The sequence below is a fragment of the Nestor notabilis genome, unplaced genomic scaffold (assembly GCF_000696875.1).
Source record: "Nestor notabilis isolate BGI_N333 unplaced genomic scaffold, ASM69687v1 scaffold1720, whole genome shotgun sequence".
In the NCBI taxonomy this organism is placed as follows: Eukaryota; Metazoa; Chordata; class Aves; order Psittaciformes; family Psittacidae; genus Nestor; species Nestor notabilis.
The window spans coordinates 300,850-323,505 of NW_009909528.1; the positions used below are offsets into that span (position 1 = coordinate 300,850).

Here is a 22,656-nt window from a genome sequence, read left to right on the forward strand (position 1 = left end):
AAAATTGTTGCAATGTGAGCTGGTTTGCTGTGGTGCAACATGTACATCAGTTTCTCAATCAAACTGGTTAGAAGACCAAAATAACCCTCAGTCAGATTTCCAAGTGCCTCCTAATAATTGCCATTGCCATAGCATTATCTAATCTGCATTGCAAGCATTTGAAACCATCAGGAACACAAACTCTAGCTGTCCACTGAAGGATTATTTGCTTACTCAGCACAGCCACTTACATCTAAATCTTCCTGTTCCTGTCCTGACCCTGCAGCCAAGCCTATCTTCTACATATGAAAGTGTACTTTTGTTGTCTTTATCTTTTTGTGAGCAAGAAAAATGAACTGGGTATGATGCAAGTATGAAAGAAAAAGTTGTACAGGTTACTTTGTACTAGCTTAAAGGAAACACAAGCCTTTACGGTAAGCATCTACAAAGTGAATGCCACAGCTTTCCATCAGCAATCCTGTATCGCCATCTCAGACAGGAACAGAGAAAGGATCTGACTAGCTCTATAAACCATCCTCTACTTTTCAGAACATTCCAAGTGATTAAAGATGAATTTGCAGCTGGAAATTTTGAAAGAATATTCTTAACTAAGATCTCCACTATCTCTTTGATAGTACCTTTTTTTTTTTCCCTTCATATTTGGGGGATTATGCCAACTAAAGTTTCCTAAAATAAGGCAGCTAATATGGAATAAGGCAGCCAATATGGAATAATGCAGCCCACAGCGGTTCTAAAAAAGACTCCAGTTGATTGATGGCCAAATCTTTGATACAGAGCAACAAGAGAAAGCTCAAGATGCCTAAAAAAATATTTATCTAGTAGAAGAGAAAGATAATCACATCGAGATAAACAGTAATTTATCACAGAATCACATAACACCAGGTTGCAATGGACCTCAAGGATCATCTGGTCCAACCTTTCTTGGCAAAGCATGACCTAGACTAGATGGCCCAGCACCCTGCCCAAACAAACCTTAAGTTGTTCGGTTTTGGGGAATCGACCATTTCCCCGGGGAAATTTATTCCAATAGCTGATTGTTCTCACTGTGAAAAGTTTTCCTCATGTCCAGCCTGAATCTCCCCAGGACTAACTTATGCCCATTACCCCTCATCTTTTCCATGTGACTCCTTTTAAAAAGGGAGTCCCTACCTTCTTTGTAGCCACCCTTTAAATACTGGAACATGGTGATGAGATCTTTCCTGAGCCTTCTCTTCTTTTGGCTGTACAAATCCAGCTCTGTCAGCCTTTCCTCATACAGCTTCCCAGTCCTTGCATCATCTTCGTGGCCCTTCTCTGGACCCTCTCCAGCCTGTCCACATTTTTTCGGTATACCACTAAGACCCTCATTGCTAGCTGTGGGCATTACAGAAGTAACTTTATGCAAGACACTAATTGAGACTGATTGAATATTCATTTGGTAAAATAAATTGGAACAAATAAATATTTTATAAATATTGGCAATATATATCCATCCCAATTAAAACTAAGAGTGAGACTGCTGTTACTAAAGAATCTGTGGCTGCCCCATCCCTGGCAGTGTTCAAGGCTTGGATGGGACTTGGAGCAACCCGCCCTAGGGCAACCTGCTCTAGTGGAAGGTGTCCCTGCCTGTGCCAGGGGCTGGAACCAGATGAGCTTTAAGGTCCCTTCCATCCCAAACCATTTTGAGATTCCATTATCCAATTAAATTACACCATTATTAAGACATCATAATTCCTGACAAAGGGAAAGACTGGAAGTATTTATTTCCCCCAGATTTTTCAGGTTGGATCAGAGAGACAGAATAAAACAAAGACACTCCTCGACAGGAAATAAATCTCAGCTACTTCTCCGGGGTTGGTGTGACATTCCTGATGATGAAAGGGGGCCAGTTAGTCTGAAAAGCAGAAGTCACCTCTGACACAGTGAAGCTAATAATTTCTGTGTTTAGTGTGCAAGTGCCATGTGATGGCACTCGAGCTTTGGAACATATTGCAGGAAAAATATTCTCAGGCATCATATGGGATAAAAGTTTGGGAAAAAATAACATGTCATAACAAACTACTGCTAGTTTATCCACTTTAAAATGGTCAATATATTTATCACATGAGAGACATACTTTGCTTTGGAATCCACCCTAAGCGATTCTGTTCCGAGAGACTGAAATAAATATTATGAAGTGAGAAAGGTCAGGCTGGAGATTAGGAAAAATGTAATAACAGTTAAAAGCCGTTAGACTGCACAAAAGTGTTATTAGTGAAGCTGCCAAATGCCAGATGCTCAAAAATGTCACACTAAATTTAAAAAAGCTAGCAAAAACTGTTTCCAAAAAGAACTCCATTAGAAAAAACAGACTAACGTGTCTTTCCAGGTTTAGCTTTATAATACGGTGTCAGCCACAATATAGCTCTATTTCATTTTTGCCAGATGACAGTGGGATTTTTAGCTACATTTACAGCAGACATTCTTCATAAATTTTAAGAAAGCAGGCAAACCAAATAAACAACTTTGTCCCAGACAAAGTTCCATGTGTCTTTAGATCCTATGTTATTCCAAGCCATGTACTGAACACACATTTGGACACCCTGCTTGCTTGCTTAGGAGTTACTGACGATATGATGACAGGATTCCTAACGTGTATAAAAACAATTCGTTTCAGCTAGGAGCTGTCTGAAAGCATCTGGGATAAACAGGCACCAATGTGTTGCAATATTGTCACCCAAAGGACAATCACCCCAAAACCAGTATTTTTGTTTGGGTCACCTTAGACTCACTTGGGATTTTCACAAAGGTTAACAAAAATGCTTCTTCATTTCTCAGCTGCTTCTGCATTTGACTGGTATTTGATGAAATTTAATGCTTTCCCCAGGATACTGGATCACAAACACAGTTTATACCTTCCACAAAGCAATAGAGAAAAAAGTAAGTCTTAATGAAAAGACTAAATTACAGAAACTGGGAGACAAAAGAATTTGTGCCACACCTGAAACTGCTACTCTCATTTCTTCAGTACAGCTCACTTGCAAGCTAATGATGGTCCTGTAATTAACTACTACAGGAAAGTCTGACCATGATTTTCTGTGTCATAAAAAGAAAGATCAGCATTTCTCATCATGACCTTCGTCCAAAGTATTTGTATCCCATGCTACAGAAAACCAAAAGCCATCATTTCTGGACTTCATGATTTGATAGCATGATGAAACTTTATAACACCAAATATAAAACACATTGTACTAAGAGGAGAGGAAAAACCAACATGGAGACATGCTGTCAACACAGACCAGTTCCCTGTAGCTCCATTCCCACATGACAAATGATATTATAAACTCAGCCTATGTAGGATGTTCTGAGCAAAACATAGAAAAGTATGTTCAACATAGGCATTTCTACAAATAGGGACTAAACATTGTCACAAATTCAATCCAGATAGATGGCTATCCCTGCTGAATAACAAATTAATGAGAAACACCTTTTGACTTGTTCTGGTGCCAAAAGAAAACATTCAATTAAAGGCAGCTTACATCTTTACTTAATAAAGATTAATGAAACAAGCAGAACAACACAAGCAGTTCTCTGTGATGACAAAAGCCAAAATCCAACAGACGCATTATATGAAACTTTGCAATGTCAGAGCTGCCAAATACGTTAGCAAAATGAGTAATGACTTTTGGAAAATGCTTGCCATGTGTTGGTCAGAAGGAAAGGAAGTACAACTTCCTGGGTAGGCATGCTTACAGGAGATCACAACCGATATGAAAAAGGTGAAGTCAGAGTAAACTGTCAAAAGAGATGAAAGGAGTCAAGAACACAACCTTAGTCAGCAGGCGTAAAATCTGGCCAACGATCTGATAAATACATTTCATTTCCCAACTGATGACTGAGTATGTACAATATATCAATTCCTTTATTGATTTTACACACTGTGATTGAGGCATTCTAACTCTGTACTTTAAATCAGATGTTATAAATTGGAAGGTAAAGATAAAATTATTAAATCAAATGCAAAACTTTCTGCTAGGAGTTCGATACTGAAAGACCAGAAGGGCACAACCAGCTGCCTCTGCCAGTTACCCAGTTCCATTCAATCTTCATGTGATCTGGGTACCCAAACTCACACAACTCCCCTGAAAACATGGTCTTCCCAGACACAGCTGCAGACCACCTCAAACAACACAAGCCTGGTTTTCAACAGGCTTTGAATCAGGCCTGCAAACTTCTGGGCCATATTTTCCAGCTTTTCAACATGCCAGTTCTAAGCTACAAGAAAGCAGTTCTTCTCTCTGTAACCTAAATGGAAATTACCCAACAGATGCTCCTGTCACTCTCTTTTGCAGTCAGCTAAGGTTTAACTTGTCAGTCTCTGAATTTCAAGGCAGAAGGGGTTTCCCAATCTAAGAGGAGGCACTCTTCTATATGATCTCAGAAATCAAAGGTGACATGGTGACCATTTTCTAAAAATAAAATTTCAACTGAAAGCTTAAGCTTTTACATGACAGATTAAGTACTCAAAGCTTTTTCCCCACCTTGTAAGGAGGTTGAGACATAGGTTCCCCACCACTGATTTGGGCTTATACAAGTATGCCTAGCTACACACTCTTAAAGGTAACAACCCACTCCTTGTACCTGCTTGGTACAGATACAGCTGATCTTAGAATCACAGAATGGTTTGGGTTGGAAGGGACCTTAAAGCTCATCCAGCTCCAACCCCTGCCACAGGCAGAGACCCCTTCCACTAGAGCAGGTTGCTCCAAGCCCCTGTGTCCAACCTGGCCTTGAACACTGCCAGGGATGGGGCAGCCACAGCTTCTCTGGGCACCCTGTGCCAGTGCCTCAGCACCCTGAGTGTGAAGAATTTCTTCCTAATGTCTAATCTCAATCTCCCCTCTGTCAGCTTAAAACCATCCCCCCTTGCCCTGTCACTACATGCCCTTGTAAAAAGTCCCTCTCCAAATTTCATGTAGACCCCCTTCAGGTACTGGAAGCTGCTTTAACGTGTCCGCAGAGCCTTCTCCTCTCCAGCCTGGAGGACCACAGCTCTCCCAGCCTATCTCCATAGGAGAGGTGCTCCAGCCCTCAGAGTATCTTTGTGGCCCTCTAGACTAATTTTAAAATAGCGAAGTCAATTACCCCTAGCAATGTAGCAGTGGCATCCCCCCAGAATCCATCCAGGTCGCAAAATTTGCACAGAAACTAGCTACACTTGAGGGGTGAGCTGCCTGTACTAACCTCTGTTTGTCCTCACTGCTTTGCTAGAACTCCTCTACGCAAACCCACCTCTGCCATGCTCTTACTACTAAGGTAAAGGAGCAAACGTTCCTGAGAAACGCCTGGCTAATGCTGGGAATCAGCCAGGAGTCCACAAAGATACCAGACCTCAGCTCAACAAGATGCTAACAACCTTGCTATTTCTGAAGTGAAAAAAACATATAAAACTAAATACCACCTGCAAGGTGTATTTTCTATGAATATTCACAACTCTATGGCCAAGGAGCAGTTGTCAGGACAGCCTCAGAGGTGTCTCAACTCTGAGGCCACAGATACACAAGGAATGATTATCCTAGGGCAGAAATTTCAAGTAACTACTTAATTACATAATTATTTCTCATCTGACTCAGACAATTTTAGTTCTAAATGGGTATTACCTAAATAGACCTTCATTTGTTGTGACTGCACATAGTTTTGCTGACAGACAAATCTGTGCAGCAGTGTCCAGTGAGGAAGCACTCCACTACACCCATGGCTTGCATGTCCACATGTGTGCGCACACACGAGTGTGTACTATGACCCTGAACTCTCCCTCTAAGATCAAATACATAATCCCTCAAGAGGCTAAAGCTGGGAAAGCACCAAAAAAACCCAAAATCAGTATGGATTTTTTTCTCTTTTTTCCAAACATTTCCTCAAAAATTTCCAAAACAAATCTGTACAGTTTAATTCCCAAAGAGTAAGTTCTGTGGAATGGAATACAACACATTCTTACAATTCCAAGCTGTCCCTCCAATGTGATAACTTTACTGACATTTTTTGAGCCTGATCATAGTTCTCTTTGGTTTATACACACAAAATATGCCAACAGTTCAATGAATGAGCACACACCCACCTACCTCATATTTCTGAAATCTTGAACTGCAGCATAAATTTCATTTGCAGTCCTGATAAAATATTCATTTTCTATGCAACCTAATGAAGGTCCAAATCCCAGCTTGAAGTTTAAATGAACTGTTCTTGCAGATCAGAAGGAAGTGGAAAGTTGCAATAACTTACCAATACATTAGAGACTAAGTGAACAACAAGAAAAGTTGAAAGAGCCTTTTCTCAGAAATACATATGAAACTGATCTTGAATATTCTTATCATTAACAGATTCCCCGATTATAATGCACAGTTAAACATACTTGTTGCTGATCATTTACAGGAATTTAATATCTGAAGTGGTAAAAAGTAAATGCATCTGGTTACTTGAAACAGCTGCATCTAATAACCAATTCAATGTATTGCCTAACTTGAACATTTTTCTACTAACAGATTTTGCCAACTGGCTCCTTAGGAAAGGTCATATGTGAAAGGAATCTTTGCCTTCACCAAAAAATCTGTAGTGAACACAAGTCATATTTCACATCCTTGATTTCCACACCCCCCCCCAAAGATTCTCCTAACATGGTTACCTCTAATCAAATTCTCTGACTCAGATCTCATTGATGAGAAACACATTCTAAATCAATACAAGATACCAGTTTTTCAGTTTTAACAAGTGAGCAAACTTCTGATTGGACAGAGTACTACAACATCCTGGGATATCATTTTGCAAAGATTTTCAGAAATGCAAAAAAATTAATAGAATTAGAACAGTTTACAGCAGAGGAGATGGTATCTTTACTCCCAGACCATGTACTTTATTATATTTAGGTTTTTCAGTTGAAGAGAAGTTAGGATTCATTACCAAATTCACCCCCACATATCTTAGGATCATGACTTGAATTTGATAGAAAATGACAATCACATACTACATACCCTGAGCAAGTACATGATATTACACACCTTCTCACTGTACAAAGAATATGGTTTTATATGTGTAAGCACCTTGTAGTCACAGTTCCATAAAGTTAGTTTGAAAGATGTACTCTCTTACAAGACATTACAAAATTTTGGCCTCCCATTCTCCTCTTGGAAAGGGGTCAGAGTTCACTGCAAGACAGGATCACAATGCCACTAGGTACCAAACCTGACTTTGCAATATCCATAAGGACTCTACTCCTGGACAAGAAAGTCATCCCCTTTATTAGAAAGCTTTTTTTAATGTTTAATTGGAATTTTTTACCAAAATTTTAACAGTTACTTCTTGTCCCATGTATCACAAACAGATTGTTCTCTTCACAAGAACTTTTACTTATGGGAGGGCTGTTAACCACAAACCTATTCTCATTACACTCTTACTTTACAGTAACATCTATAGCTTCCAATGGTGTTTTCTCTACAAGACAACTTGCAGATGAGTGGGTTTCAGCCAACTCAGACAAACACTGGGATGCAGAATGCTTTTAATGTTCAAGTACATGGAAAAGTGCCAAATACTGCCACCATTTTCATTTCCAACAATGACAAAATACAGGCTATTTTTCAATAGTTTGTGTCTCCTACACCCAAAACTGTTTTCTTTTTCTTTGTTAACTACTGACAGAGTGTTTTATTTTATCACAGTATTTTCAAAACAGAAGTAATGAAGACCATATGCTTACTGGGAAACATTCTCAGGTCAACACCAGCTACTTACAGTCGTCTTACCAATCTAACAACACCCACAGAAAATACCATGAATGGGCACAACAAAGACACCGGATCTTTGCACCATTTTTACAAGTCATATTCGTTTCTTTGATGAAATCTCAAAACTTTACCATTTTAAACAGTAAAACAAACAAAAACAAACCCTGCAATCTTGGTATGAAATAAGTCCATCAAGGCAAGGAAAATAAGATTAATAAAACAACATAGAGCAGATAAGAAGGCTAAAAGAAGGGAGATTCCCTGGAAAAATATTTCCCTTGGAAGCCAGCAAAGAAATCTTCAGTAATAACAAATAAAATGTTTGATGATCTTTTCTTGGGGCTTCTCTTTAGGATGCTAGAACTCAAACACAATAAATGTTGCCTTACAAAAGCCTACTGCAAGGCTTCTGAAGCTGCCTAAAATCTTCCAGCTTTATTTCTGTTAACTTAGCTAGGCATCAGTCCAAGTATAATAGCTACTGAAAAATAAACATTAAACCATCAGTGAGTGTCTCCACAATTGTACTGTGTTGCCATGCTGTTCATATCCAGGATTTCAGGGCCTAATTTGGTTTCATTCACTGTAAACTAACCCAGTGTCAAATCTTAAGACTCGCAGGCCCTGTCTGCTATGGTATTCTTCATTAGGACAGAGTCCAAAATCCTGGAGTTTCAGATTTTATACAAAATACTGCTATTTAGATGAAAGAACAAGCAATGAACATGAAGTCATAAGAAAAATATTACTTCCACACACAGCTGAAAGTCAATACTTCATTTTAAAGCATGGAAGAATTACGACTTGTTCATTAAACTTCATATATGCTTTATACCGAACAACAAATGGGAACACAGTGTTTCAGAGTACCACTCATTGTCAACTGTTCCTTATTCCCAAACTCACTGTATTTTGGATATTCAGACTATGTGTGACTGAAGAAATAACAGTGGAAAAAACAGCAAAGCCCTCCTGCTAGGGTGCTTAATGCCAGTGCAAAAGGCTAGCTCAATCACTTCCAGAGAAAAAAGTAGTACACTTTAGCTGCTGCTGGTGTGCTGATGACAGAAGCAGCACAAACTCCAAGATTTAGTGTCACACTGCTAGAAAGCCCACCTTCCTCGAGGTCCACAGCAGATCCAAATCACACAAGGGTATCAATCCTACCAACAGAGAAGGGGTCCTGTCAGCTCCCATCTGTTTCTCAGCAACTTTTGTTTCAACACCCCTCTTTCAGCTTCCACACCCTTTTCAAATTAGCTTGGATTACTGATACATTATGGAAGCTTAGTCTGTGTTGATACCAGAACCCTCAAGTACTCTAGAGGTACTGGCAAAGCACTGCAAATACAGGGTAAATACAGCTTTCTGAAGCAAATTACACTTCATACCAGAATGTACAACCATTTGTGGGGTCACATTTCTGAGCAGACCAGTTTTACCAGCAAAAGAAAAGTTTTGTCAACATAATAACACATTTGCTAACAGCTTCTGCCAGAAACAGCTGAACCAGTGTTCACACCTCTTCACATTCCTGAACAGCACAGCTGTGCTGACAGCAAGCCTGTTGTATAGAAAACAGCCTCAATGCTCAGTTCCAAAACATTCTGTCAACCAGCTGAGTCTTACAGAAGCCTCCTCTTTTGAATAGGCCTGTTTGGGATCCTAATATGACAATTTTGCAAGCAGCAGAGAAAAACCCACCAGCAACATGAATTTAGGTAGGAACATTATTATCCTTTAGTTCTGTATCCTGACAGATCGTAACTATGCTCATCGTGTATAAAGAGGCATCTCTGAAGTCTTGTTTTATTCTGAAGCACCCTAAAAATGCACTTTTTTGTCAATCGCTCTTGAATCTGGTTTTTTGTGTATAATACAGGTTAAAAAGCATTGTTGCCACCACCACTAGAAAACCTTAAACACTCCAGAAGTCAAGTCCATGTAGTTTAGAGCTACCATGCTGAATTGCTCTGCAACACACCTCTGTCAAATCTTGCTGGTTCATGTTTTAACCTGTGACCTTTTGGCAACTCATGTTCTCTGAATGGGTTGAAATGTGTACTTGACAGGACTTAACCCTGCAATTGGTGTTTGGGCAACAGTTCTATTGATAACGCTTTGGAGGGACTGAAAGCACAATAAATCTGACCTTACACTGTCTGAGCTGTGCTGATGGATGTAGAAGTTCAGCTGACATTTGAAAAGGAAAGAGAAGCACAGGAAGATGAAAACAAACGCATTAGATCAGACTCAAGGCTCAGCTAGCTACATATTCTCTCTCCAAGAATGGAGAAAAACAGATGCCAATATGAAGAGGGTAAGTCTATCTAATACTTAAGGGGGTTTTTTATTAAGTATATCTTCATAGCAAGATAGAATTGAGAGGTAAAGTTACACGACACTTCCAAAATCAACTGTTTAGCGGCAAGACACACAGAAAACCTTTGCAAGTTTCAGCTGCTTAAACTATATGGACACTTCAACTTAATTACAACAAACAAGAACAACAACAACAAACTATAAAGATTTTGAATAATACTGCATATTTAAAAAAGCAATCCCAAAACTTCAAATCCTGTTAATCAGGCTTCTAAAACTCTTAAAAAGTATTAAGGCATGAACAAAAAAGTAGAAGTAATTCAACGTAATTCTATTATTTGTCAACTGATTGCAAGTCTGATTAACAGCAGAGTTATTGTCTCCTAATCTTCCTTGGAATGACAAGGGGCAATGGGTTCAAACTTAAACTGGGGAGATTTAGATTGGATATTAGGAAGAAGTTCTTCCCTGTGAGGGTGCTGAGGCGCTGGCACAGGGTGCCCAGAGAAGCTGTGGCTGCCCCATCCCTGGCAGTGTTCAAGGCCAGCTTGGACACAGGGGCTTGGAGCAACCTGCTCTAGTGGAAGGTGTTCCAACCTCCTGCCATGGGCAGGGACTAGATCATCTTAAAGTCCTTTTCCAACCCAAACCATTCTGTGATTAGGAATTTTTCTTCAGGAAGCGCAAGTACTATCATAAAATAACCTAACTTTTTATTAAGAAAAAACACTAATTAAATACATTACTAAACCCAGTACGGGGAAAGTAAATACTGCATCTAACACACTCAATGGTTTTTATTTGTGTCCAGCACTTCTGGACACAAACAAGGTAAATACCTTTTTGCAGATGGAACACCTATGATACAAAACAGACAGCAAGAAAGATTTAGGAGATCTTCATAAGCAGCAGAAAAGCAGCATCAGAAAGAAACCCCTGCTTGTGTAGCTGCACTTCAGTAGGATAGTAATTGGCAGCACAAGCTGGGAAAAGAAATTAAGTGCTCCCACTGGTCTTCACCATTTATTTCTGAATAAAGCAACAACTGCTGGAAGGTTAGAACAATACTTTATTTTATATACAAATAACATTTGCAAAAAACCAAGCTTCATGTGGCTCAGATTGCAATTTATACTCCATATACAAAGTATTTCACTCTGGGAAGAAATAATGGCCACAAAGTGCCAATCCTAAGGCATTCCGCTCTGGAATAGGTCTTGTGCCAAGCACAGTGAGGTTTGGGACTTTACAAGTGATTTCTACAAGGTAGAGTGAAATAGAACCATATTAAATACTTAATATTTCATGCCAAAATGAAGCAAGCCCTTAAAACATGATAGTCCCTAAATACACAAGGGCAATTTTCAGAACCTTCAGCTAAGTACCATCTCCCTTTGAATCGATAAATATCTATTTCAGAGTCTCCTTCCCAAAGTTTTGCATTTACACATATCATCTTTTGGTCCTAAAGAAGAGTAGGACATTGTAAAGAGTACATGGACAACTGTTACAAAAGCAATGCAGCTGTAACACCCTAGGGCAGATTTAGCATGCTGGGTTTGAGATAGCTCCAGGGTTTTATTCCCCCCTCTGCACAACACTATCGAGTATTGCAAATACATTCTGACTGGTCTCAAAACTTCACTTTTGTAACGGAAAGCTACATTAACAGCTCGAACTTGTTCTCACAGGGAATTTACCAGCAGAATTATGTACCACAAGACCACCACTGATACATCAACGCACCACTGTGGTGATTGACTGCTTTCTTAGAAACAAGAACTGTTTCTTCACTAACAGAAACAAGTGATTATTTTTTTTTCTCCTAGATGATAATGAAAAAAAGTCCCTTTTTTACATCATGGAAGTACTATTTGGACATCTGCATTTCTGCCAATTAATTGTCTCACACAGCAATTCATTGCTTTTTTATATTGACATTTTCTGGTTGGATGGCTCAGCCAAAAGGAAAAATTGAGACAACTTGGATACACAAATGATGTATGACTGAAAGTTTTTCAGGAAAGGGCACAAGTCTGTTTAGATGTCTAGAAAGAAATCAGGCATCTTGGACTCAGATATATGCAGAACTCTACCTCTTCCACATTAACATTTTTCCAAATATTAAATTGTAAAAATTCCACTTGCAAACAGTATAATACAAATAGAGACTGAAACATCAGATGCTTTAGCTACTTTAGTCATAGTCTTGAATGAAAGAAGGAATAATAGTCTGAGAAACTGTCCTACTCCCTGGCAGCATAGGGAGAACTGTCCTCCTTGGCTTTGATTTACAAGAAGTTATGACTGGAAGTTTGCTTGACAACTTCTTTATGAGACTATCACCCAACTACATTCAACATTTGTGCTTTCTAAATTAAAACTGTTCCCAATTCTTGCAGAAATTAGTATTTAGAATATAGTCCTAAAAGCAGCAGTACATTTGATTATATATTAATGGCCACCTCAGATACCAAAGTAATTACATGTGAAGATCATAACCTCTTAAAGCTCCTGCTGCATTCTATAAAGCTAGTTCTTTCACTGCAAAAGGAACTAGTTACCAAAAGGAGTATGACCAGCAGGTCAAGGAAGAGGATTCTCCCCCTCTGCTCTGCTGAGACACCACCCCCACAGTCCTGCATCCAGCTCTGGGGCAACAACACAAGAGGGACATGGAGCTGTTGGAGTGAGTCCAGAGGAGGCCCCAGAGCTGCTGCGAGGGCTGGAGCAGCTCTGCTCTGGAGCCAGGCTGAGAGAGCTGGGCTGGGGCAGCTGGAGAAGAGAAGGCTCCTGAAGGGGAGACCTCAGAGCAGCTCCAGTGACTAAAGGGACCCTACAAGAAAGCTGGACAATCCCATAGCAGGGAGATTGGAACTAGATGATCTTTAAGGCCCCTTCCATCCCTATAATTCTATGAGTTCTGATTAAGCATAGTACATTGTACTTGCTCCAACCTTTAATTCTTGTTCTTCTATTTGCATAAACAATTTGGTCAAGGTGATTTTTAATTCTAATCCTGCTGTATAAATTCATTCCCTTTCAGCTTTGTGGGTCTCAGAGCTGCATGGAGCTCTTAGGCCAATAAACTGCAATAAACTACAGCTTTTACACTAGGGCTTCATCATGTGACAGCCCATGGGGCTATGTTGAGACAGGGACTGTTGGGAATGCTTTGAATCTCTGGCTTTGGGAAGGAAAACTGAGCTGAGTTGCCGAGGCCAGCTCCCCATGACTCTTCTGAGAGTTAGCCACACTGCCAGAAACCATTTTAAAGGGGAGTATATATGGCTGTAAAGAAAGATGATTTGCACCTGTGAGTCAGCCCCAGACTCCTCCTGCCACTCATCTGTAAAACCCACAAGAAATGCCCTGTAGTTCATGATCATATGAGGATTCTGGGCTCATGCACATTCTATTCTATCACCTATTTTGAGAAAAATATCCAGCAACATCAGTTCTGAGGAACTGCCTTCCATGTCAGTCAGGACCAATAGTTACTCTTTATAACATGAGAGCTAAGATATCAGGGAGTTTCCCATCACCCTTGAACTAATTTTTTTACATCACAATTCCCTAGCTTGTCTATGAAGGCATTACTCAAAAGTGTCAAAAAAAAAAAAAAACAAAAAAACAAAACAAAACTTTCCTACAGTCGATATACATATCACAAGGTTTATTACCCTGTTACAGATAGGTAATTATATTGTCCCAGCAACGATCTGTGACTCCACAAACCTAGTGTCTTCTACCCGACTCCCCAAAAACTGTTCCCAGTGTATTTTATCTCTAGGTGCTGATTACTAGCTTAACTGCCCACTCAGACAACTTCAAGATATCCAAAAAAAAAAAAAAAAAAAAAAAAAGATAGATCAAGTCTTTAACCCATTCATCTTCCAACTGCATAATGTAAAAACTAGCAGATTGGAGAGGCTTGGTTTTCTCTTCCAGTGCTGTAAGGCTCTATTTTTATCAAATCAAGCTCAGATAGAAGCTTCATATTTTTCCCCCTCCAAATGCCTTGTTTAATCACTGTCAGCACTTAAGTTCATACCTCAAGGCTTGCAAACCCATGATTTTTTTGTGTTTATTTAAGAAAGGTATAACATTCACAGTTTTCCAGACCTGCCTCCTTGTTCTTAAACCACATTAAGAACTACTGGAAGTGTGACACCCAGTTTGTTCTGACAATGCCTCTTTTGACGTATCAGCCTCTGACAGCGCAATATCTTCTATTTCTATAATACAATACATCTGTTGAAAATTTCTCTATGAACGTCTTCTACTGAAGACTGGTACCAAGACACCAATCTTCTTTTTTGCAGTTTCCACCTTAATCTCCTCTTTCTCCAAATTGTTCTTGGTTTTAATATATTTGTAAGACTGTTTTAACTCCTTCAATTCTCAGTTCTCCTAATCTCCATTTCATTCTGCACATCATCCTGCTTGCATTGGCTATTTGGCTTATTTGACTCAACAAACCTACATGTTTTGCTACACAGGCTTATTTTGCCCCTTTTAATTTTCCCCCTCCAATTAGTTGTGCCTAGTTTTAGGGTCATTTTGGTTTTTTGCAGTTATAAGAAAAATATTCTTCTTCTAGTAATTTGGGATCATACATTTTAATAGCTTTTTAACAGCTTAATGACCAAGACCGTTTCTACAGCTGCTGTTATTTAGTAAATACTGCAACCACAGTTTAAGCCAACTTCAGAATACAACTGTTAGCTACATGCTTATCTATAAATAATTTACAGCATCAAGAAGTTATTTTGCCAAATGATAACATATTCTGAAATATGCTCAATTAGTTTTAAGTAGGAGCTATCATTTTGTTGGCAGGTTATCTACCCATTTGTATCAGGTAACTAATTCCAGATTATAACCATCTAGAAACCACAAGAACATCAATCTTCAGGGGAAGGAGTGGACAAGAAGACACAGACACTCCAAGTTATCTATAATTTTACAGGCCAGAATCATCTGGTAAGAGGGAGTCTACAAACGGTACCTAGTCCAAGGCAATTCCATGTATCTTACCACAGTTAGTTCACAAATTAGAGGATCTGCAGAACACTTTGGCTAGCCTTTGCCCAGCAAAACACACTGCGGTTGGCTTTTCTTTCCTGTGGTGAAAATACTAGAGGCCAAGGATATGCATCAAAATTATAACATGACATCTTCTCATGAGAACCCACTACAAATTATCAGTACAAACCAAGATCTGCTGGGAAGTAGTAAATGCTGGTTCTTTTGAGTTATTATTAACTTGCATGTATATGGGTGGAGTGAGGAACTCTTTTCCTTCTCATAGATTTATCAGAATCACTCACGAGAAACAAATTATTTACTCATTTTTGAAGATCTTAATGATTTTATGTACATTAAACAAGAATTAAACATTTTGTGAATGCTCCAACCCTGGAGACGTTTAAGGCCAGGCTGGACAGAGCCTTGGCCAACATAGTTTAGTGTGTGGTGTCCCTGCTCATGGCAGGGGGGGTGGAACTAGATGATCTTAAGGGCCTTTCCAACCCTAACTAGTCTATGATTCTATAAGAGCTCCATATACAACAATTCCATATTCAGATCCACGTGACACTCAGGCAACACAAAGCGCTTAGTCTATAAAGCTTTTACATTTTTTCCTCCTATTTTTTGTCTTTTTACAACAACACTGTTTGCCAACAGATTAACAGTTTAGCACAAAGTATTTGTAATTGCAGAGTGAAGACTAAGTTATTTGCAGTAAAGATAGCAAATCCTCAAGAAATTTATTCTGTTACAGTAACAAACAGTTAACAAAAATAACAGTCCAAAAATCTCATCTTGTTGTTTCGTTGGTTGAACTAAGAATATTTCTAAGGCTGTCTAGGATTACCAGCATGTATTCAATTTCCATCATGCATAAATGCATCAAAAAGTCTTTGCAGGAGTAAAATTTCTTTAAAAGGCAGAAAATGAACCGCCACATCCATATTTTAAGAAATTAAATGGGAAAAAAAAAATAGAGACAAGATTTTGTAGTGCCATGATCGACATACAAAGCAACCTGCATATAACACCAAATAGTACTTCCTTGAAAAGGAAGAGGAAAAATAAAAACCAACCCTGAGACACTATCTGCAGCAAAACCTGTGCACAAGAGAAGAGTAAGCATAATTCACTCGAATGAGCAGAGCAAGGGGATGGGGCAGAGGAGCTGAGTAGTTTTCACCATTCAAAAACTAACTACGAAATTCCTTCAGAACATACTGCCTTCGGAGGCTTTAAGAAAAGGAGGGGGGGGGATTTGATTTGAAAACGAAGTTGTGCTTTTAAACAGTGCCCCCTCCTGTTCAGAAATAAACTGACTTGCTTAGTTGAAGCGCTACACGGACCATACTCATAGCAACAAATGGTCACTCCCTTGTGACCTGTACATGATTTACTTTAACCAGCCAATTTTCAAAAACTTAAACCCATCTCAACCACAAAACTGTCAAAATATATTATATTTAAACTAGTTCTAAGATTACTCTCATCAGCAAAGCCAACTTGTGAGTGAGAACAGACAATTTAGAGCTCAAGAGCACTCAGAAACAGCAGGAACATTGGGAAAAGTCCCAGAAAAACTTGCAACCCTGCAACAACCACTTCAGGGCTGGATACATTCAGTCAGAGCCGTTTGGATAAGAAACTCAGTTTGCTAATCAGGACTTCCAGAACACCATAAAGGAGACAGCATCTGGCTTACCTATGTCTAAACTCTTAACCTACACATGATCCTGGCCGTCCTGCAAAATTACACTGTATTTCATTTTACCATCACTAACAACTTGCAACAGTCCAACATTTAGAAAGAGGCAATTCCACACAAATATTATTCCTGTATTTAAGAAAAACTGCTCGATCTGGATAAGTTATAAAGTAGCATTTTTTCCAAGGAGCATGTCCTGCAGATTTTACATTCTGCTGCAGTACGTGCCTCCTCAGCTGAACCAGTCACTTCCACGTATGTTCCACGAACAAAAAGCATTTCATGTAATAGAGACAAATCTTGATCTTTAAGCTGAGAATTTTGAATGTTTTCAGAATTTCTCACGGATTGTTCCTGCTGTTCTGAAGCACAAAACCAGGGAGGGAAGCAGGTTTGGTTTGCTAGATTATTAAAAACAACTTCCAGCTGTTTGCTTAAAACCCCAAGAATTTCTGTTCTTTAGAGTGAAGATTCAAAAGAATTGAGACCTTTCTGTCATGGCTATGAAGTTTTACTAATGCTGTTGTGGTTTGGGTTTTTTTTTCCTCCAATAGAAAACTCCCAAATCCAGCTTTAAGGTATCACAGCAGCTGGGAAACATACATTATCAAGGAAATATTTGTTAGTGTTTCAAGGATAAAGTCTCCAAAGATTTAGTCCATGAAGTTCATGCTCTATCACATCATACATCCCAGGAGTTTGTTCTGATACATGTCTGTACACTGTCTCCACATACTTGAGCATGCTCTAGCCCAGGTTTTGTTTATATTTATTGCTTTGTGGATGAGAACAGCACACAAAACCCAAGCATAGAAAGAGGGTATCCCCTCTGCTCGATTCCTGTCAGCACTGCAATGTAGAAAAGGAAACATGGGATAAAAAAAAAATGAAGGTTAGCATGAAGGCTCTGAAGAACACAATTAGCTGGAAAAGGAAGTTGTTCGGAAAACATGAGCCTGAAGCCAAAGCAGGTAAGGGGAACTTGTTTGTTGACAAACTGAAGAGGGGAAGACTCTGAACTTGATGAGCTGAGCAATCATGAATAGGATGGAGTAGGAGGAGGGTACAGACCAAGAAGGAAGAGAAACAGATCAGACAAAAGGACCACAAGCCCTGACAAAAAGGCCACAAAGGCATCATGTAGGTGGGATGCTGAGAACAGAAACTACAGTCTGTAGGCCACCAGAAGTGAATAGAAAGGGAGGCTGGGAGGAACCATACAGGACTAGCATTGCTACCGATTAGACTGGATTTCATGGTGATATTGCAACTTAAAGCAAGAAGGCCAAAGAAAATAAGCAGAAAGTAAGGTGATGACACCTCTATATTTTACCTAGCATCCAAAGGAGAAGTAAGTTTAATGCAATACATACAGTTGTATTAAAGATGGCACATATGAACTATTCATGACCATAACCACTGTGATATACTCTGAGGACAGCCCCTGTTGTTAGCTCAACATCAAGCACTAGGAAACAGAAATTCCTAAGCTACAGGCACACAACAACAATATCAAAAGGCATGCACTAATTCAGCATCTGAACCAATTCAAGGATGTGGCAAAAAAACTTAATCCATATCCAGCAAGAGGCTACTATCACTATAACCATAAATGCAAAACGCTGCCAGTGAATGCTGAACCAGCCAGCAACTGGGATAAAGTTGTTCTAGAAGGTGTTTAGGAAAAGGCTGTCTGTGCTGACAATCCATTAGCAACTCTGAGGACTGAAGATGAATGCAAACCACATAATTTTATACAACTCATCTCAAATAAGTCTTTAAAAAAGCAAAAGCACCCCTCCTCCAAAGTGTAACAGCCATGAAAATGGTAAGAATGACAGTTATTTGAGCACACACTCTCTCTAGAATAGCACAAGGGATACAGGACAGTGTAGAGGCAGAGAATTACCACACATTTGGATGATCCCTAAATTTAAGAAAGTTTTAATGTCCAATTTGATTTATTCATACTTGCATTCAATAACTGAAGGAGACAAAAAGAAGCCAAGACAGACATCTTGATCACAGCTGCTATACAAGTTATGCTGTAGGATGAAACCGATTCCTTCACATAACTTGTTTATTGATTGCATTCCATACCTATGAAGTTTAAACTTGAGAGGTAATGCAGTTCCAAAAATAAAAACCCGAAACATTCCAGATGATAACCACTCTCATTAATGAGTTAACTAAAGGGATAAGGGAAGTAGTGCCCAGTAATTATTTGTAATTTATTAAATGAATCAGCTATAATGTCTTCAGCACATATACTAACAACAAAAACAAAAATTAAAGTTAGAAAAAACACTCCAGTTCTGACACACTGGACATGTTTATATTCTCACATCTAAAATGTAATACATACTACATGATATTCATTAACAATGACCAACATAACTTTTTTTGTCTGTCAGTTACAATATATAAAATACACCCTTAAAAAAAAAAAAAAGCATACTCAAAACTGGCCAAGTTAAACAGGATAAACCATTCCAATCCTCTGTTCAAAAACCTCAGAACATAATTTGTGTTACATTGTGTAATCATTAACATCCACAAAGCTCCAAAGTCAGAAAGGGCTCCAGAACCAACATATTTCTATTATCTCTTGCACAGCCTGTACGCAGGATGCCAAACGATGGATGAAAACCCACTGCCAAGATGTAAAAGGGGTTGTTGTAACCAAGATAATTTGTCTCAACAATTTTCAACATTTTGGAAGACAACTAGTCCACTTAATTCAACTTTCTATGCCAGCACATCCTTTACATCTTCCTTAATGTGTAGTTTCCATACCCATACCTAGGCATTTTATATACACATAACTTTCTATGGCATTACCAAAAAGCCTTAGATCATGTTCCCAGCCTCTATCTGAAATGTTACATTTGAGTTCACAGAAACCTACTAGATTCAGTGAGTCTCTGTCCATTCCACTTCAGTACCAATCCGGATCTTATATTATTAGCATAGCTCCTGCCTCAAGCACTCCTTGATGTCCTTTCACAATGCAGTTACCTGCTTTCTGCACCAGTCCCTCAAAAAAAAAAAAAAAAACCAGCCAACCAACTCAGATGCCTAGCATCAAATCACCCAAGATGCTGCTTACAGACGAATCTATGCACCCAGACTCCCATTATCTTTAATAGGTATCCACCTCCAAGAACCCAGAAGAAAAAGAAAAGCACTTGAACATCATGAATAGCAAGCAACACGGGTGAGAGGTGCCTTGCAAAAGCAAAGGATTGTCAATTAGGTCCAGAGTTTGCTCCAGAAAAGGAAAGTGAATTAATTCCTACAGGTGATTTGCAAATACTCATTTACCAGTTTGTCCAAAAAGCCTTTTATATTGGATATTCAGATTAAGGAAGCTTCTGAAATTCACCCCTTGCAGAAAATGGCTCTAGTATGGAAACCCCCTAGACTTCTCCATAATAAAAAGTAGTGTACATACCATAAAGATGTTTTAATGCCTTTACCAATCGCCTTTGTTGTTTGTCTAGCCTTATTTGTGATGGAAGAACAAAGCAACAACTAGGGAAGACATGGACCTACACCAGAATAGGGCAGGGGAACTGGTGACAAAGGACACAGAGAAAGCAGATGTATTTAATGCTTTCTTTGCCTCACTTTTTACATAAAGACAGCTCTCAGGAGTCCTAGGTCCCTGAGAATAGAGGGAAAGGCTCCAGCAAGGAAGTCAGTCTCAGTGGAAGAAGTTAGGGAGTATTTACAGAGAACATGCAAAAGTATTCATCCTTGTAGCAAAGGAGGCCAACAGCATTTTGTGGTACATTAGGAAGAGTGTGGAGCCAGTTTGGCACAGATCCATGAAGACAAATAAGAGACTGGAACATCTGACACATGATGAGAGGACAAGACAGATGAGACTCTTCCACCTAAATAAGAGAAAGCTCTGGGGAATCTTAGCAACGTATATAAATATGCAGTGGGAGAGAATGAGCAAGAGGAACCCAGATCCTTTCCAACAACATCCACTGACACAAAAGGCAATGGGCAAGTTATCCTGTACATGGGAAAGCTTTATTACTGTGAGGGTGATCAGACACTGGAACAGGTTGTCCAGAGCAGCTGTAGTAATACTCAAAACACAGCTGAACAGAGTCTTGGGAAACCTGCTGTAGCTGACTATGCTTGACCAGAGAGGTTAGACTAGATGGTCTCAAGAGGTCCTTTCACCTAAACAATTCTACAATTCTGTGAAATTAAGTGGTACCTTTCCTTGGGCCCTCAGTAGAAGTAAGATATTTGTCTATTATCAATAAAATATGAAAGCACTCAAAAGCTGTCACGTGGCATGAACTGAATAACAGATTTACCAAATCAAAGGCCAAGTTACCTCACACATTATAGCATGGATGTCATTTTTATTCTTTTTTCATCATTTACGGGTACAGCAACTCAACAAAAATGCAAAAACCACTTCACAAATTCCAGCTGAGATTACATGCACATGCAAATGCGAAAAACATCCTGGTAACTAGCTACTGACCAACCTAAAACTGTATTTAAACAGAGATTCTCAGCAAGCCCTGAAGCTAATTGCCTTCCTGCTCTTTTCTTCAGACATTTGCCACACAAACATGATAAAAACATCACAGCAGGCTAGAAAGCTATTTGGTTCCTATTAAATAACATCGAAACCCAGCAACTAAAAAGCCAAAGCCATTTATTCCTCAGAAATGCAGAGGCATACCAGATTTGTAACTAAGATTTTAAACTTCTGTGTTTTAATTGTCTTTTAACAGCTGACTTTACAGGCACAGATCCTTTAATTTTTGTGCTTGATCAAGATTTCAGGGAGGGTGTTTATTGTTGGAGTTAAATGACTTTTCAGACTTAAGTTTTTACATGTATGTAGTTATTTATATTCATATCTCTAATTTCTTTTCTCTCTTCCCAGCATTTATAAGTGCCTACAACACTTCTATCATTTAAATTAGCAGGCAATAAACTGTAGCAAAGCAATATAATGTCAATGAACATATAACTGCACAATTCTGAGAGAGATGCTTCAGAGCAGTAAAGACAACCGAGATCAACAGACTGGAAACTTGCAGCATGTATGACTTTTACAACAAGTTGACTGGAATAAAGGAAATAATGAACAAATATACCTGTTATTGAGCAGTACACTATGTGAGGAGCAATCTTCTTAATGTCTTCATAACCGAGCCCCATTTCAGCCAGTTTCCCTGGGACATAGTTTTCCACAAAAACATCAGACACTGCTGCAAGCTGTAGAAAATAATGTATAGTATTTGTTATGGGTTTCCAAAAGTTCAATAAATTCCTCATGAAACTTCATTTCAAAGTCTTCCTAATCAGAATGGGTCCAGTCTTTCTGACATAAGAGAACTTACAAACCTAGAGAGATATTTTTTAGCCTGTTGGACCATGCATCTCTGCAAGCTACATATTAGAGATGCTACACATCTAGGGAGAAGACTGTCAAAATCCTAAAGTGACTAGAGAAATCTAATTATATTATCAGAATCGCATCAATTTCACAAGACTTAATGACAGTTTACAGAACAATGATCACCTCTATACCTGCACTTAGTTTGAGGAAAAGGGAAGAGCAAAAATGCATCTTTATTCTTCATGCTTTCTCCACATTAGATCCAAACAACAGTAATAAATAATGATGCTACTAACTTGATAAAGCAAATTATTAGTACCTTTTGGCTACCTTCTTGTCTGGGTTTTGGGGGCAACGTGGGGTTGGTTTATATTTTTCTTTACAAAAACTCCACACAGAGGAGAATGTGCATACATATTGATGTGTGTGAATAGTTTGCTTTATAGAGAGAGCATGCATGAGACACATTG

General features: G+C 38.9%; 1 protein-coding gene across 1 annotated transcript in view; it reads right to left on the reverse strand.

Moving 5' to 3' along the window:
* Nucleotides 1-22,656, reverse strand: part of SUGCT (succinyl-CoA:glutarate-CoA transferase) — a 302,732-nt gene that overhangs the window by 272,698 nt on the left and 7,378 nt on the right. The window contains exon 5 of the mRNA XM_010024783.1: nt 21,942-22,062. Coding sequence (XP_010023085.1) covers nt 21,942-22,062 — 121 coding nt within the window. The remainder of the gene's footprint in view (nt 1-21,941; nt 22,063-22,656) is intronic.